General features: G+C 36.9%; 1 protein-coding gene across 1 annotated transcript; it reads right to left on the bottom strand.

Moving 5' to 3' along the window:
* Positions 1 to 5,642: 5,642 nt before the first annotated feature.
* On the bottom strand, positions 5,643 to 10,331 carry LOC124293010. Its single transcript, XM_046731905.1, has 2 exons — positions 10,320 to 10,331; positions 5,643 to 7,679 (listed from the first exon to the last, which is right to left on the bottom strand). Exon 2 carries the CDS (start codon positions 7,671 to 7,673, stop codon positions 5,643 to 5,645), a length of 2,031 nt encoding a protein of 676 aa, XP_046587861.1. The 5' UTR covers positions 7,674 to 7,679; positions 10,320 to 10,331.
* Positions 10,332 to 16,776: the final 6,445 nt, after the last annotated feature.

Genomic DNA, 16,776 nt, shown 5'->3' with positions numbered 1-16,776 from the left:
CGTCTCAGAGTATATGTAGATATACTCGGTCGATCGAGCAAGTGGTTGCCAATCGCATCCTTGTCCCCGCTCGCACAGATGTTTCCAGGAATGCAAGAATTGGAATTTTTTTTGTTTCAATTATGAATGTCAACGAATAAAAGTATCTCCAGATTTGATAAATTTTGGATTCAATTAGCGGAAGCGGAACCAAAATAATTAACCATTCCCAGCCCGAACACTTTTTTTTTATTTTTAATAAATATTATTTTTTTATTGATATGAAAATATATGACGCCTGGTGTTCTCGAATATTTGTACACGCAGTCTATGGAAAAATATACGAAGCCAGCTCGATAACATTTATGCAAAATGTGCAATGGGCAAGTGGTTGGGGGAAATTTTTTTCTCTCGAACTGAATCTTCCAGAGAACCATCAGCGAATTCCAAGCAAGCTCCATAAACATACCGAGCAAACGCGCAATCATGGACGTAGCTGTAGTGTGGCTGAGTGAATACCACATGAGGGTGGAGTGATGCGGGACACGGGTTCGTTCGCAGTTCAATCTTTTTTTTTGATGTGAAACATCTATAGCCGCACGTAAAACAGATTTCTGGCGTGGCGACGCAAGCCATGGCGACTACTCCCGGAGTGTATACAGTGTTTTGTTTTTGTTTACTACAGTACACATAACCTGTGTTTTACTTGAAAACAAATTATTCTGATAATAAAATGTCTGACAGTAATAATTTAGAGAGTGAAAGTGATCAGCCTCCTGCAAAAAAAGCAAAATCACCCGATGGCACACTATCAAGTCATCAGTAAGTTAATTATATTTTTATAATTAAAGTGTGCATTTATCTGTGCATTAAGCACGCGTATATTTGGTGTGTTTTAACGCCAGTAAATGTAAAATTATACTGATTTTTATTTTAGCTTCCTTTAACACTTATATATATTTTTTTTAATTGATTATTAATTTTAATTAATTTTAATTTTTTTAAATTGATTATTAATTATAATTAATTTTAATTTTACAAAATAATGTCGATGTTTCACATCTGCCAGGCGTCCCGTGACGGCTCATTTTTTTCTTTTAAATTCAATCCCGTTTTTTTGAAGTTATACTTCTTTAGGCGCGTTATGAAAAACTGATGAGAGTGAAATTTCAAGATGCGCGCGCATCACTGTAACACAAAATTAACAGGATGAAGTTGCCCACTCAACCGAATTCATTAAGTCTCGAAAAATTTGTGAATATTAGTGAAAAAATTGTGATAAAATACTTTTTCAAGTGCTCCAATATAATTGAGGTTAGTTATCCGTATGTATTATTTATTGATATAAATTAAAATATCATTATTTAATATAATTAATACTAAATATTATTAAATTATCAATGTTGAATATTTATTATTGGTTTTTTAATATTTACAAAATAAAGAAATAAATTTAATAGAACATTTAATAAAAAGTTCATGACAAAAATTTAATAGATTATTTAAATATAATGTAAGACATCCGTTATCTGTTTCATTTTTAAATATAATGTAAGACATCCGTTATTTGTTTTATTGTTTTTTAATGATGCCAAAAAAGTATAACTTCTCACGCGCGTACATAAGTACACGCACCCATTTTTTTTTACTTAATCTCCGCCCCTTTTTTATTTCGGGTAACTCAGAAGAAAGAAAATAAATGAAAGTGAGAGTGGACCGATTTTTTTTCCTTACGTTTTTTTATTTCATATTTTTACTTAATCCCGCTTTCTTTTTTGTATTTTTGATAACCGAGAAGGGAAAAAAGGAATGAAAAAAATCAATTCTACGAGTGTGTAGATTTTTTTTCCTTTTTTCTTTTTTTTGTTTCATTATTTGGTAACCCGGAAGAGAAAAATTTCAGTTATCTCTCTCGCAATCATGTTTCGACTGATCAATCCTCGCGTGCTCTTATGTATATATATATAGCGAGTATATATATATTCCAAGCTTGCTTCGAATTCGCTGATGGTTCTCCCCCAACCACTTGCCCATTGCACATTTTGCACAAATCTTATCGAGCTGGCTTCGTATATTTTTCCATAGACTGCGTGTACAAATATTCGAGAACACCAGGCGTCACATATTTTCATGTCAATAAAAAAATAATATTTATTGAAAATCAAAAAAAAGTATTCGGGCTGGGAATGGTTAATTATTTTGGTTCAGCGTCCGCTAATTAAATCCAAAATTTATCAAATCTGGAGATACTTTTATTCGTTGACATTCATAATTGAAACAAAAAAAATCCCAATTCTTGCATTCTTGGAAAAATCTGTGCGAGCGGGGACAAGGATGCGATTGGCAACCACTTGCTCGATCGACCGAGTATATCTACATATACTCTGCGAACGTGCCTAACTTCATGCCTGGCAGACGATTGTGGGCCACCTAGGTGTCACGTCAACGCTCCAACCTAGCCGGTAACACAAAAAACCGAGGGTTGGAGATCTCCCTACTCATCTCTGCTGTAATAAAACTTGTCCCTCTTGGACACGGTCTTCAACGGTCTTACATACAGGTCTGGAAACTAGTAGGGTGGGGAATGACTCAAATAATGAGGCAAAACCGTGGTTCTCGTCTTCGCCGTCTGCAGCGCTGCCCCCTCGGGGTGAGCCAATCATAAATCGGTCAGAACAGCTGATTTTTCGGCATCAACAATCCTGAATAACACTCAAAAATGAAGAAAGATGCGAATAAAAAATGATTGAGATGTTTACTAGCATTCCATGGGAGGTATGAGAATTGTTTTATTTTAACGGAATTCTCAAATGTTTAAGTCAATAAAATCCATAAACATCAAGCGAGGGCTCACAACTTTTGAGACAGTTTCAGATCTTGTGTAGATGATCCATCGTTTACCATCGTTTACACACTTTACACTGAGTTATGAACTGTCAAAAACTTCGATGAGCAGGTTATCTTATCGGTATATATCTATATCTATCATACCCCGGGCCAATGGCGCCCCTAGCGGATAGATTGGAAACAAGGCCGTGTGCCTCACTAACGGTGACACCCCCTGTTACGTTCCGAGAGGAACGTTTCGAGTCGATTCTGATTCGCCGCGTGATTTAAATTGTTCTCCTGACTTACGTAGTTGGTATATGTTAATCTCTGGAATCCGCTGATCAGCTCCTCAGATCTTCTCGTTCAACTCGCCTACAATTCTGAGAGTTTGTTAGGTAAGGCTCGTGCAACCATCACTATGCGTGATTGAAATAATTATTTATGACAACACTTGGGTTAATTACACATTTATTAACAATCTCCTTCTAGTTCTCTATGGTAGGTTTACAATTGTCGTACAGATCGGTGTTAATCACTATCGCAGTGACAAACTGTTAATAAGTTTCGGAGGTTCTGAATGAATTATGATGTGATTTGATTCTAGGATTTCGGTAGAGTTCTGATCTGTTCTCTACGATGTCTGAAGTTCTTCTCTTCTATTCTGTTTTCTGGAAAGGTTGGATTAGAGGGAAAGTAGGAGGAGTTCAAAAGGAGTCGCGGTTTCTCGCGGGTCTCGGATGATTGGTTAAGGATGATGGAATAATTGGGGGTAAGGTTTCTGGTTCGTGCGTGAGATCTCGGTGATGGATTAGCGCGAGGTGGTTGGTTTAGAGAACCAAGCGGCGAAGCGCTGATTGGTCTTATTATCATTAAAATGAGAGTGCTATCCTGAATTCTAAGAATAAGGGTTTCTTTCTCTGTGAGCTATCCGTGATTTCTCTTCCCACGTTTCCGGTGTTTTAGCTTTGTGGTTATCTTAACTGTTGCAGGTTTTTATTATTTTGGGTTATTACGGTTGAATGGGAAAAAATATATATACCATGTATGTTATGAATTTGACTGTTGAAATAACGGTTAATCTAGCGTATGAGAACTATCGATATAAGAATTTGGACGTTATGATGGTAACTATGTGTGTTGGTATTAATCTACGATTATCGGTAAGAGCACGCAAGGCTCTCTTATGGTAACTGCACGCTGGTCAGGTAGGGCGCAGAGAGGGCGCCGCCGTGGATACCGGCTGGCACGTAACACCTCCCCTGTTAAGATTTGAGCGTCCTCGCTCGAAGTAAGCGCGTGCTGTTATACCGACGTGAAGTTTCCATAATTCGTTTACTTCTAAGGGTTAACGTGATAAATCATATAACATATTACATAAAAATTGTGAATCACTTAAATTTACATTTAATTAATAATGAATTATGATTACTTGAATAATAGTGAAGTATAGTGAACAGAATATTGATTAATTAAATGCAAGTGAATGTACTTAGAGTGGATATAGTAGTGCTTGATATCTGATATTATGATTATTCTAAGAGTATATACGATCAAGGTAAGTAATATTGATATAAATGCCAATTATTATTCTATGATTAAGGCATGAATTATATAATGTTTGAAATATGTAGTGAATATACTTAAGATTATTCATTAAAAAAAATTTTAATTTTATAAGCTATTATATGAATTATTACAGTTCTATGTAATATTTTGGTATCATCATTATATATATGTTATATTCTATGAATTATTCTATAAGTTCGGATGTTTTGTAATCTGAGGTTGTTCGTTTCTATAAGATTGATTGATTTATTTTGTATATAAGTAAATTTTCTGAAGATTTGTATATTTCCGATTCTAGTATAAATTTCTGTGTTTTCGGTTTTGTCGTGGGTGGAGTCACTGTTTGAAGAGTAGGAAAAGGTTAAAATTTTATTATTGGTCAGTTTCCGTCTGGGGGGTTGGTCGGATCTAGTCTATGAGCTTATATAAGGGTCTGTCTTGAAGAATTTATCGTAAATTTGGATTTGAGTTTCGTCGAGAGAATTTGCAAAAAAAAAACAATTGAAATGTCGAAGGTGTCGGTCGCGGTGGGTGATCTGAAGGCGAGTTTTTGGTGTTTTAGTTTTGTTATCATCGAGTTTTTCGATCTAGATTATTTGCTTGTTTTAGACCAATCTTAGATTTCGTGATTTGAACATAAATTTGTGTTTGTGTTGTAGGTTTAGTCTACGAATAATGTTTTGATGTACTGTGTGGTTTTAAGTTTGGTTTATCTCGATTGTTTTAGCTTAAGGTTTCTGGATACATCAAAATCGAGGAAATGAAGAGGCGCCGGCTGCGGAGGGCCGCGTTGCGGGCCGAGTTGGCACACATAGAGAGATTGGCGGAATCGCCGTGGGACGGCGATTATTATATAGATTACTTTGGAATTAGGTGGATGATGGAGGGCCGGTGGGGCCAAGATAGTCCCCACGACGATTGGTTCCACGCGGCGTGGCGTTCACCCAGGGGGCTGTGGTCCGTCTACGCCCAAGATTAAAAAAATAAAATCTCCAAAAAAAATTTTTCAAAAAAAAATAAATAAAGAGTCTTCTAACTTTATCATACCTGATTCGTGTTTTGTGTTGGAACTTATTTTCCTTCCTGATAGTCTATAAGTTAGTTCGTAGGTTATTTTCAGGTCTTAGTTTTAAGAGAAAACGAATTATTATGTGTAAGGTTGTTCGTCAGTTCTGTCCTGGTATATTGAATTTTGTTCTAATATTCCTGATTGACTCCTGTCTTCATAGTCTTGTGGTAAGTTCAAGGTAACGGTTTTATTATTTGTTTTAAATATAGTGACGTCCGTCTGAGCCACTTGGTGTCGGTAGAGTTTGTTCCGAAGTTTTGTTCAGCTCTGATTTTGATGACTGTTTTGAGAGTGCATCAATATTACTTTGATTTTCTAAGATATTTGTATTATTCGTAATCTCGATTGTTTGCATTTCTAATTCTGAATTTCGTTCTCGTGTTCGTCTAACTTCTCCCGATCTTTTGCTCAAGTGTAGTAATAGATTTGTGACAGAATCCCAAATTGCACCGATGAGCCACATGCTCCATCCGTAAACTAAATGTAACGCGTAGCCGTGAACTAGAGTGTCGATTAAAAACTTAATTTCTCTAAATGTTATCCATGCCCCTAGTAAGGTTGCACTGAATGTTCCGACTGTATTGAAAAAATTGTAAACTGTTCCCCAAGCTTCTTCCAAAGATCTTTTTATTGCTTCTTTATCTATAAGTGAATTAACAGATAATCCGTGATCAGCTGAGATTTGACCTGTTGCTTCTCGGGCTATTGTATTTAACACGGCTGGTTTTTCTACTGGAAACATTATATTTGCACGTAATTTTTCTATATCTTCGTTTGAGTAAATTCCGCCTGTTGCGAGGTTTTCTGGCGTAACGTATTTCCAAGATTTCTTTGTATTTGTAGACATTTCATCGGGAGCTATTGCAGGTATTAAATTAGGTGAGGTACTGTACCAAGCATTGTCGATGTTGAACATCGGTGATAAAAATACGTTACATTCGATTTGATTTCCTGATTTTACTAAGATGTGAGTTCTTGCTAACATAAATAAACTTTCGTTGCCTCTAAAAATTGGAAGTTCTTGATAGCATTCGTTAGTTTTCCTCGTTCTAACGTCCACTGGTACGCATTTCGCTACACGTACTACTTCTCCTGCGATGTAAGCGATATATCCTGGTTGTTTCATGAGATGGAATGCAAATTCTGCAGGTGCTAGTGGGGCTGTTGAGAGTGCGGTGTGTAGTACTTTATTTTCTAATTCGCACTGTTGCAATATGGCGTCGTTATATAGAGCAATGATTTGATTTCTGACGTGTCTTTCAAGATAAATTAGTTTAGAATTTACGTATGTAAAGATATCCATATTCCTTACTGTTATGCCGTTAATTTTCGTAAAAAGGTTTCCGGTCATTTTATCTAATATGAAAAGTTTAGGGTGTTCTGTTTTAATTAATCTATATCCGCATAAAGGATAGGTTCCGCGAACTGATAAGGCAAAAGTTATATCGTTTGTTGTTACTGAACAAATTTCTTGACCATATTTCCCAATCGTATTATCTTTAATTTTCTGAGCTGCACCTTGATATAGAACTGAATATTTTTCGAAACTACATCTGTCTGCTTGGATTATATCCCAATACGTATTACCGCCTTCTACGTCAATACAGTTCCCTGATGAATATTCACATCGTACGCCGGATCTAAGAATTATTTCGTTTCTCTGTATATTTACCGTAGCTTCATAATCTTGTAATGTGATAAAAATTTGTCCGTAAGCTACGACATCGTTCCAGCTTCCATAGTGATCGGAAAAGTGTTCTCCTTTGCAATTCCCTGAGTTATCTACATCTCCGGCTAGGACTATAGGTCTCGATGTCGTTGAGTTCAGTCGTATTTGTGTGAATAGTTGTCTATGAGTTCGGTATGAGCGTGCGTAGTGTAGGTCTCTGCATGCGTCACGGGATATTTCGTCTATGTATTCGATGTCGCCATATGAGACAGCTGATGTATGTGAGTGCATACCGCAATGGAATACTGATCTATGAATTTCTACCTTGCATTGGATTACTTTGACGCTTGAAAATTCGGCTACTTGAAGTAATTGTATATTTGTATCTATTGCAACTGGGTTCGAAATCGGAATATTACATTCTTTGATGTTGATTAATGATAATGTTGTAATGTTCATCGATGGTGCTCCACAGTCGTAAGCTACAAAGCTATTACCTGGCCGCATGGCAAGTATCAAGAGTGTTCCGATGAATAGCAATCTGCGTAAGGTCGCGTCCATGATTATCTGAAAAATTGTTATGCTTCATCAGCAATCCGAGTAATTGAAATTTGAATTTGATTAATAAGCTATCTTTGCTCTGTCACAATGAATTATTTTACGTTTGTTTTTCTCTAATTCTATTTCTACATCATTCTTTTCTGGAAATACTTCTGTGATTCTGTACGGTCCCTTGTAATTGTCATCTAACTTTCCTGTCTTTTGATTTTTCACTAGATAAATGCTTTGTCCTATTTTGAAATCAACTGGATTTATTTTTCTGTCGTAATATTGTTTCGATCTGGCTTTAACTTTTTCTAAATTTTCGCGTGCTGTACTTCGAATTTCTATAGTTTTAAGCATTAGGTTCTTTACATAATCGTCATAGGTCAAAACTTCGTCGAGGGGTGGGAATTCTGAAGGCATACGGGCGTTCCGTCCGTAAACTATCTCGAATGGGGTGTGGTTTGTCCCTTCGTGTCTGCTTGTATTGTAAGAAAATGTCGCGTGAGACAACCATTCATCGTTAAATAATGTTTTAGATAATCTACAAGTACTTGATGGCTTCTTTCTAAAGAACCATTTGACTGAGGATGGAATGCCGTAGTTTTGAATTGTGTGATTTTGAATGCTTTTGCAACTCGTCTCATTACTTGACCAATGAATGCTGCTCCTTGATCTGTTAATGTTGTTTTTGGACATCCGTATTTACAGATAAAGTTTTTCAAAAATGCATCTGCAATATCTTCAGCAGTTGCATGTACTAACGGTATTGCTAAACTGAATTTCGAAAGATTGTCTTGCATGGTCAATACATACTTGTAACCGTTTGGGGATGTTTCGAAGGGTCCGACTATATCTAGCGCTACTTTGTCAAATACGTCTGCAGATGTGTCTGTTATAACCATAGGTTGTTTAGTTTTAATGCGCGTTAGTTTTTTCTTTTGACAGCTGACACATTTCTTTATAAAATCTTCTATTTGCTTTTTCATATTATCCCAAAAATATTTCTGTCGAATTCTGTTATACGTTTTCGTGATACCTTTATGTCCTGCGATCGGAGATTCGTGATTTTCTTGTATTATTCTGAGTCTAATATCTGGAGGTGGAATGATAATTTTGTCTTTACAGATCGTTATGATAATTTGTGTTCCGGCGAATACCTGTCTAATGATATTTTTAATTTTAATCCATCCAAGATCGTTGATTCCACTTTTACCTTGCGATATGCTTGTTGTTTTAATATTCAAATCTTCCATATTCTGTTTCAAATGTACAAATGCATCGTAATAATTATTTTCCAAAGGTGTGTCTTGTTCATGTTCTTGAGTAACTAATGCGATTATTCGTTTCTTTGGTGTTCCCAATATAATTCGTGTCCTATCTGATATTCTGTAACTGGTTTAATGTTTTTCAAGTATCCTTTTTCATCTAAAAATTTACCTATCTCGCCTAGCGCTATTCCGTTAGTGGAAATGAAGCATAGATAATTATCTTTTCTCATTTATAAATTGTCTCGAGTTTCTATCAAATTAGTAGATTCTTGTCTTGGTAATTCTACTGAGGCTTGCGAATCATCAGATACTGTGATATCTGATACGTTGTCTAGGTTACTTATTTCAATCGATTTATCTTCTAAATTCTGTGGATCATTAGGTTCTACTATTGCATCTAGATCTGGTAAAGCGTTTGAAATATTTATCGATATCGGATTTCGTTGGCTCTGAGGATCTGGAGTTATATATGTTTTCGAAGATTCTTTGTTAACTAATGTTATTCTTGGATATGAAGGTCACAACTCAAAACACTTTTTTATCGTGTTAACGTTTCGGCCCTGGTGGGGGCTCTCCTCAGAACATTTTATTTAAATATCTGTCACGAACAAAAATAATTACGTAATTAATACGGCCTGCCAAGATTTTACCAACACTATAAAAAAGTTCATCAACACTCCTTCTCCCCTTCACGCTGACAAGAATATCCTTCACAAAATTAAAGAAACTAAGATCTTTCAAAATAACAACCAGGACTTACTTTTCTTGAAGGCGGACAAGGGAAACACGACTGTTGTGATGAACAAACAAATGTACGAGGATAAAATGTTGCAACAACTCTCTAACAACAACTCTTACAAAGTTGTTAGATACGATCTCACCTGTACCTTGCAACAAGAAGTCAAAAAACTAACAACGGATTGGTCTAAAAGCAAACTCATCTCTGATCAACTTAGACGTCATATTGCAAAAACTGATTGCCTACCACCTAGAGCCTACGGACGACCGAAAATTCACAAACCGGATACACCGGTACGAATTATAGTTTCTTTCACTGATAGCCCGACTATCAATCTGGCTCGTTTCCTCAGTCAATGTATAGGTAACAACATCGTACCTCCCTTGTCACGTGTAAGAGATAGTTTTGCTCTGGTGAATGCTATTAGGGACCTTCGTCTCCCACCTGATCATATTTTAGTTTCGCTGGATGTTGTGTCATTGTTCACAAATGTTCCACAAGATCTTGCAATCAACGCTGTTAAACAGCGCTGGCATCAGTTGGTGGACAAAATTCCGGTCCCACTTAACGAACTCTTAAAAGCATTGCACATATGTTTTAAGGCTGCCATATTTAAATTTAATCATAACATATATGCTCATACTTATGGTTTACCGATGGGCTCACCGCTCTCTCCAATTTTGTCGGATTTGGTTTTGGATGATCTTGAACAATATTGTCTCAACAAACTGGACTTCAAGCCTTCATTCTTTTTCAGATATGTAGACGACATAATTACAGCTGTCCCTTCGGATAAAGTTGCAGAAATGCTTTCCGTCTTCAACAGTTTCCATCCGAGACTACAATTAACCTCTGAATTAGAGTCTAATCACCGAATTAGCTTTTTAGATGTCCTGATCATCAATGATAACCAGCTCATTAAAACTGATTGGTTTCATAAGGTTACTTGGTCACAAAGGTATTTAAATTACCATTCTCACCATCCCAGATCATACAAAATTGGAACGATTAATTGCTTAGTTGACAGAGCGATCCGACTCTCAAGTATGGAATATCACAAAAAAAATTTGTCCTTGATTCAGCAGGTACTAAGTAAAAACGACTATCCACCTCGCCTGCTCAACAAACATATACAGTTTAAATACGATTCCATCTTGTCATCGACCAGCCCTAACAATAATATCGATGTAACTACTACACAAACCAATCAAAAAAGCTATATTTCCATCCCATACGTTGCTGGGTTGTTTGAGTCACTCAACAGAACATTCTCTAAGTACAAAATTCAATTTGTGGGTAAATGTGCACATGATCTATCCTCGATGTTTGATTCGGGTAAGGACCCCTTACCCCTGGGTATGCGCTCTGGTGTAGTTTACAAAATACCTTGCAACCATTGCAACATGTCTTACATAGGCCAAACTAGTAGGCAACTACACACCAGGATAACCGAGCATAAACGCAATATCCATGAACACGAGGATAATTATACTGCATTGACGAGACATGCCATCGATTTCGACAACTCTTTTAATTATTCTCAAGCCAGCATTATTGACGTCGAACCGTTGTATTACAATAGGCTACTGTTAGAAATGTGCAATATTGTTGCACATCCCAATTCTGTCAACCGTAAACAAGACATAGAACATCTAAGTAATATTTACACCTCTGTGATACGACCATTGTAATTGTCCATTACCGACTGAGCTTGCTCTCGATTTTACCTCCTTAACAAAAATTTTGGTTTCCTTTTAACCCGTTGACTCTGCGTTTGCTCTGATAACTATCGAGATCGACCTCCCCCCACTACACACTGGACGTTCCACCTGTGCTTATGTTGCTCTGGACTCAACCTATAACGGCGGTGTGTTTTATTTCATTTTACCAAACTAACAACAAATATGAATTCGTGGGAATTACGTGTCGCGAACGCAGTGTGTTTCGGTTTTTGTTTTTATTGTTTTTATTGTTTCTATTTATTCATCAATTACCAACACGCATTCTATGTAATTGGAAGTGTCATCTCATACTAGGTAATTCCTCTTTTATACTTGCTCAAACATCCTTGTATATTATTTATACCACTATGTCTAATTTTGTTAAAACCTAGTTGTACATTATTTTATTTTTGTTCGTGACAGATATTTAAATAAAATGTTCTGAGGAGGGCCCCCACCAGGGCCGAAACGTTAACACGATAAAAAAGTGTTTTGAGTTGTGACCTTCATATCCAGGAATAACATTAATCAACAAATCTCCAAGGTCAAGATAAATCGTCTTCATTCTTTGTTAACGTTCTCAAGTGAAATTGGAGTCTTGGGAGTCTGCGAAATTTCCACTGCCTGTTTTCTGATTTTTGGACTGCTAGTTTTGTTTCTCGCAGCTTTGGGTTTTGAAGGTTTACTTGCATGGGTGCCTTGGTGGCCTCCTAAACCTTTGTAACATGCGTATTTAGATGTCGGTCTATGCTGTCTCGTCGTACGTCGGGGTTCTGGCATACGGTTTACATCACTGTTAGGTATAATTTTTTCTATAACTTCGATGTTCAGTTTAGGCGCAAGTCATTCGTAGAATTTACCCATACTAACGGTCTGTGATCGGTTAACAATGTAAATTGTCTACCATAGAGATATGGTCTAAAAGTTTTAATTGCATAAACGATTGCCACCATTTCCTTCTCAGTTGTCGAATAATTTCTTTCATGCTAGTTCAAAACTCTAGAAGCATACGCGACGGGCGCGTCTTCGCCTGGCTTTCCTTGCGATAAAATGGCTCCTACTGCGAAACCAGATGCGTCTGTTGTAACTACAAATTGTGACGAAAAATCAGGGTATTGTAGTATAGGTGCTTCACAAAGTTTATCGCGCAAGATTTCGAAAGCTAATTGCGTATTAGAATTCCATTCAAATTTTTTATTTTTGCTAGTTAATTCTGACAAAGGCTTAGCGATTTTAGCAAAGTTCTTAATAAATCTATGATAATATCCGGATAGTCCTAAAAATTCTTTAACATTCTTCGTGGTTTTCGGAACAGGAAATTTCTTTACAGCTTCAATTTTTTTTGGGTCTGGTTTAACTCCGTCAGCTGATATAATATACCCTAGATATTTGACTTCTGTTCTAAGAAATTCGCACTTGTCCGATTGTAACTTCAAGTTTGCGCCGTAAAACTAAGTCCATAAGTCGTTGAAAGGTTGCTGGTGCGTTTTTCAGTCCAAAAGGCATTCGGTTAAACTCGTAATGTCCGTGGGGTGTTGTAAATGCTGTCTTATGTTTATCGTCTGGATGCGTAGCAATTTAATGGAATCCTGAGGCTAAGCCAAATATTGAAAAATATTTTGCTCCACCTAGTTGGTCGAGTATGTCTGATATTAAAGGTAATGGATAAGCGTCTCCAATCGTTTTTTCATTTAATTTTCTATAATCCATAACTAACCGCCATCGTTTATTTCCTTTTGAATCTTCTTTCTTTGGTACAATCCATAGTGGTGAATTATACGGTGAATTTGATGGTTCTATGATATTCATTTTTAATAAATCTGTGATCTGTTTCTCAATTTCTGGCTTTTGAAAAGGAGGATGCCTGTACTGTCTGGTGTTGACGGGTATCTCGTCTGTGGTTAGTATACGGTGCGTGCATGTGTTAGTAACTCGCAGGGGTTCTCCGGGGATGTGAAAAAGGTCAGCATTCTCATCGATTAAGAGAGCAATTGCTTTGCGCTCTTCTGAGTTCAAATGGTCTAATCGCAATAAATTGAATACTTCATTAGCGCGGTTTCCTCGCGTCCGAGTTATCGCGTGCTCTAAAGTTTCACATTTTATGCTATTACTATCCTCGTCTACGCTTGTATCGAAAGGGTACAAGGGAATTACGGGAATTTCCATTTCAACATCTTTATCCAGTGTGTTAATCGCGTACAAATAAGCTATTCCATTATTATTTGAAACAACGGTTTCGCCTATGTATATACCTTCCTGCGTATCTAAGCGCGGTACGTAACCCTCTAAAATTTCCGTGTTCTTGACTCGAATAAACATCGCGGTTTTCTGTCTGGCCAGCAGCAGTACGCTTTCTGTTTCTGAGAACGGTATGTTGATCTTGTTTAGGGTCACGGACTTTGTTCGATAATCGATCTTTCCGTCATTGTCATGCATAAATTCTGATCCTATAATACCTGTATAATTTAATGGAAAATCTTGTGAAACTACATTGAATTCTCCGAGAGTATTATTAATCCTGATTTTAATTTTTCCTAATGTTATTGGTTTGTCAACTTTTGAGACTCCATTAAGTTCGTAAGTAATCGAGGCATCGATCGATTCTGGATTTTTCAATTCACTTATTCTTATTAAATTTAATTGAGATCCTGTATCTACTAAAAATTTTCCATTTTTGTGTTTGAGATCTTTTGATTCTATAATTATTGATGGTGATCTATGATTTGGGGATATTGAACCGATATTAAATTCAGCACTACGGAATTCTGGTGCATTTTTATTTTCTGTATTGGACTTTATTACTCTGCTACCTGACGCTGGGTCTCGGAGTTTCCCGTCGTCGCGTCTATTCGAGGGGAAGCTTGAAAGAATGTTCTTTGTTGATCACATGTTTAGTTAGTGCAGTATGTCGATCCTCATTATCTTGTACATTACGTTGATATTCTTTGAATCTAGTATCTAGATGGCGGCCAGTTTGTCCAATATAAACTTGGTTGCAATCGTTGCAGGGTATTTTATAAACAACGTTGGATCGTTTGCCCATGGGGATCCCATCTTTTCCCGAATCAAAGACAAATTGCAAATCTTTTGAGTTTTTTTCTACAAACTTGACATTGTGTTTGGTAAATAACCTATTCAATGACTCAAAGAGACCCGATACATATGGGATAGGGATAAATGTAATGGCTTGTCTATTGTTTCCATCTGCGGAACCAGAGTCAATATTATTGTCAAGTAGGTTATTGATATGAAAGCGTCTCTTTTTTATATGTTTGTATAAAAGGCCGTGTGGATAATCATTCCATCTTAAGATATTATATATAAGTGACAGGTTTTTTTCATGGAATTCGGTACTTGATAATTTGATGGCTCGGTCAACGAGATTAAAGATGGTACCTATCTTGTAGGACATCGGGTGGTGGGAATTAAAATTCAAGTATCTTTGAAACCAAGTTTTTTGATGGAACAAATCATTCTTTGAAATCTACATTCATTCAAAGAATTCTTACCCTTCTCTTTTATCCAAGTATGTAGGTCTTTGTCTAATTTGACGTGAGTTCTTAAAAATTTCGCAAGTTCATCGATTGTTCGTATTTTTGCGTTAGTTACACGTTTAAGTGGTTCTCCCTTACATTTTGAACGTAACATTTTAACTAGAAATTCTTCTCCGCATTGTGGTATGAATTGTTTAACACTTTCAAATTCATCTATGAATGTTTGAATCGAACAACCAGCAGAGGTACCATCGAATTCTGGTATTATTTTGAAAACGTCTTTGTAATCGAATTTATGGATATTGGGATTTGTGGTACTTGTATTCTGTTGAGTGCTAGTTTCCATGGGAACTTGAGTATTATCGTTATCAGGCATTTTGAAAATTGTATTTTGACTTACGTTACGGAGATTATAAGCAATGAATGATGATTTTCAGGGGTTGGGCGGGAGGGCGAAGTTTCCGTTGAAATTGATGTTCTGCGATGCAAGCTTCTACGATGCGAAGGTCTGTGATGCGAAGGTCTGCGATGCGAAGGTCTGCAATGAAAAGATCTACGGTGCCACGTTCAATGTTGCGAAATTCTCCGGTGCTACGTTCTGCGATGCACAATTCTTAGATATCGTCTGGTAATATGTTGTTGATGACAGTTGTTGTAGATGTTTAATCAACAATGTATGTTGACAACAGTTTGAAGAAGTTTAATTCGATGATGATTTGGTCACAATCATTCATCAGTTATATCGTCGATGTGTATTCCCAATGGTGAAAAAATTTTTCCGAGTTTTCGAAGATTTCAGTAGCGTTGATTGTTTAATGATTATTTAATTATTTCCAGTTGGCTCTCGCACACGCTGCCACCATTTTATTTTTTGTAGAGCTGTTACGTTCCGAGAGGAACGTTTCGAGTCGATTCTGATTCGCCGCGTGATTTAAATTGTTCTCCTGACTTACGTAGTTGGTATATGTAAATCTCGGGAATCCGCTGATCAGCTCCTCAGATCTTCTCGTTCAACTCGCCTACAATTCTGAGAGTTTGTTAAGTAAGGCTCGTGCCAACCATCACTATGCGTGATTGAAATAATTATTTATGACAACACTTGGGTTAATTACACATTTATTAACAATCTCCTTCTAGTTCTCTATGGTAGGTTTACAATTGTGGTACAGATCGGTGTTAATCACTATCGCAGTGACAAACTGTTAATAAGTTTCGGAGGTTCTGAATGAATTATGATGTGATTTGATTCTAGGATTTCGGTAGAGTTCTGATCTGTTCTCTATGATGTCTGAAGTTCTTCTCTTCTATTCTGTTTTCTGGAAAGGTTGGATTAGAGGGAAAGTAGGAGGAGTTCAAAAGGAGTCGCGGTTTCTCGCGGGTCTCGGATCATTGGTTAAGAATGATGGAATAATTGGGGGTAAGGTTTCTGGTTCGTGCGTGAGATCTCGGTGGTGGATTAGCGCGAGGTGGTTGGTTTAGAGAAGCTAGCGGCGAAGCGCTGATTGGTCTTATTATCATTAAAATGAGGGCGCTATCCTGAATTCTGAGAATAAGGGTTTCTTTCTCTGTGAGCTATCCGTGATTTCTCTTCCCACGTTTCCGGTGTTTTAGTCTTTTTGGTTATCTTAACTGTTTCAGGTTTTTATTATTTTGGGTTATTACGGTTGAATGGGAAAAAATATATATACCATGTATGTTATGAATTTGACTGATGAAATAACGGTTAATCTAGCGTATGAGAACTATCGATATAAGAATTTGTACGTTATGATGGTAACTATGTGTGTTGGTATTAATCTACGACTATCGGTAAGAGCACGTAAGGCTCTCTTATGGTAACTGCACGCTGGTCAGGTAGGGCGCAGAGAGGGCGCCGCCGTGGATACCGGCTGGCAC

Source organism: Neodiprion lecontei, chromosome 2, assembly GCF_021901455.1.
Source record: "Neodiprion lecontei isolate iyNeoLeco1 chromosome 2, iyNeoLeco1.1, whole genome shotgun sequence".
Classification (NCBI taxonomy): domain Eukaryota; kingdom Metazoa; phylum Arthropoda; class Insecta; order Hymenoptera; family Diprionidae; genus Neodiprion; species Neodiprion lecontei.
This window is presented reverse-complemented; position numbering and strand designations above follow the sequence as displayed.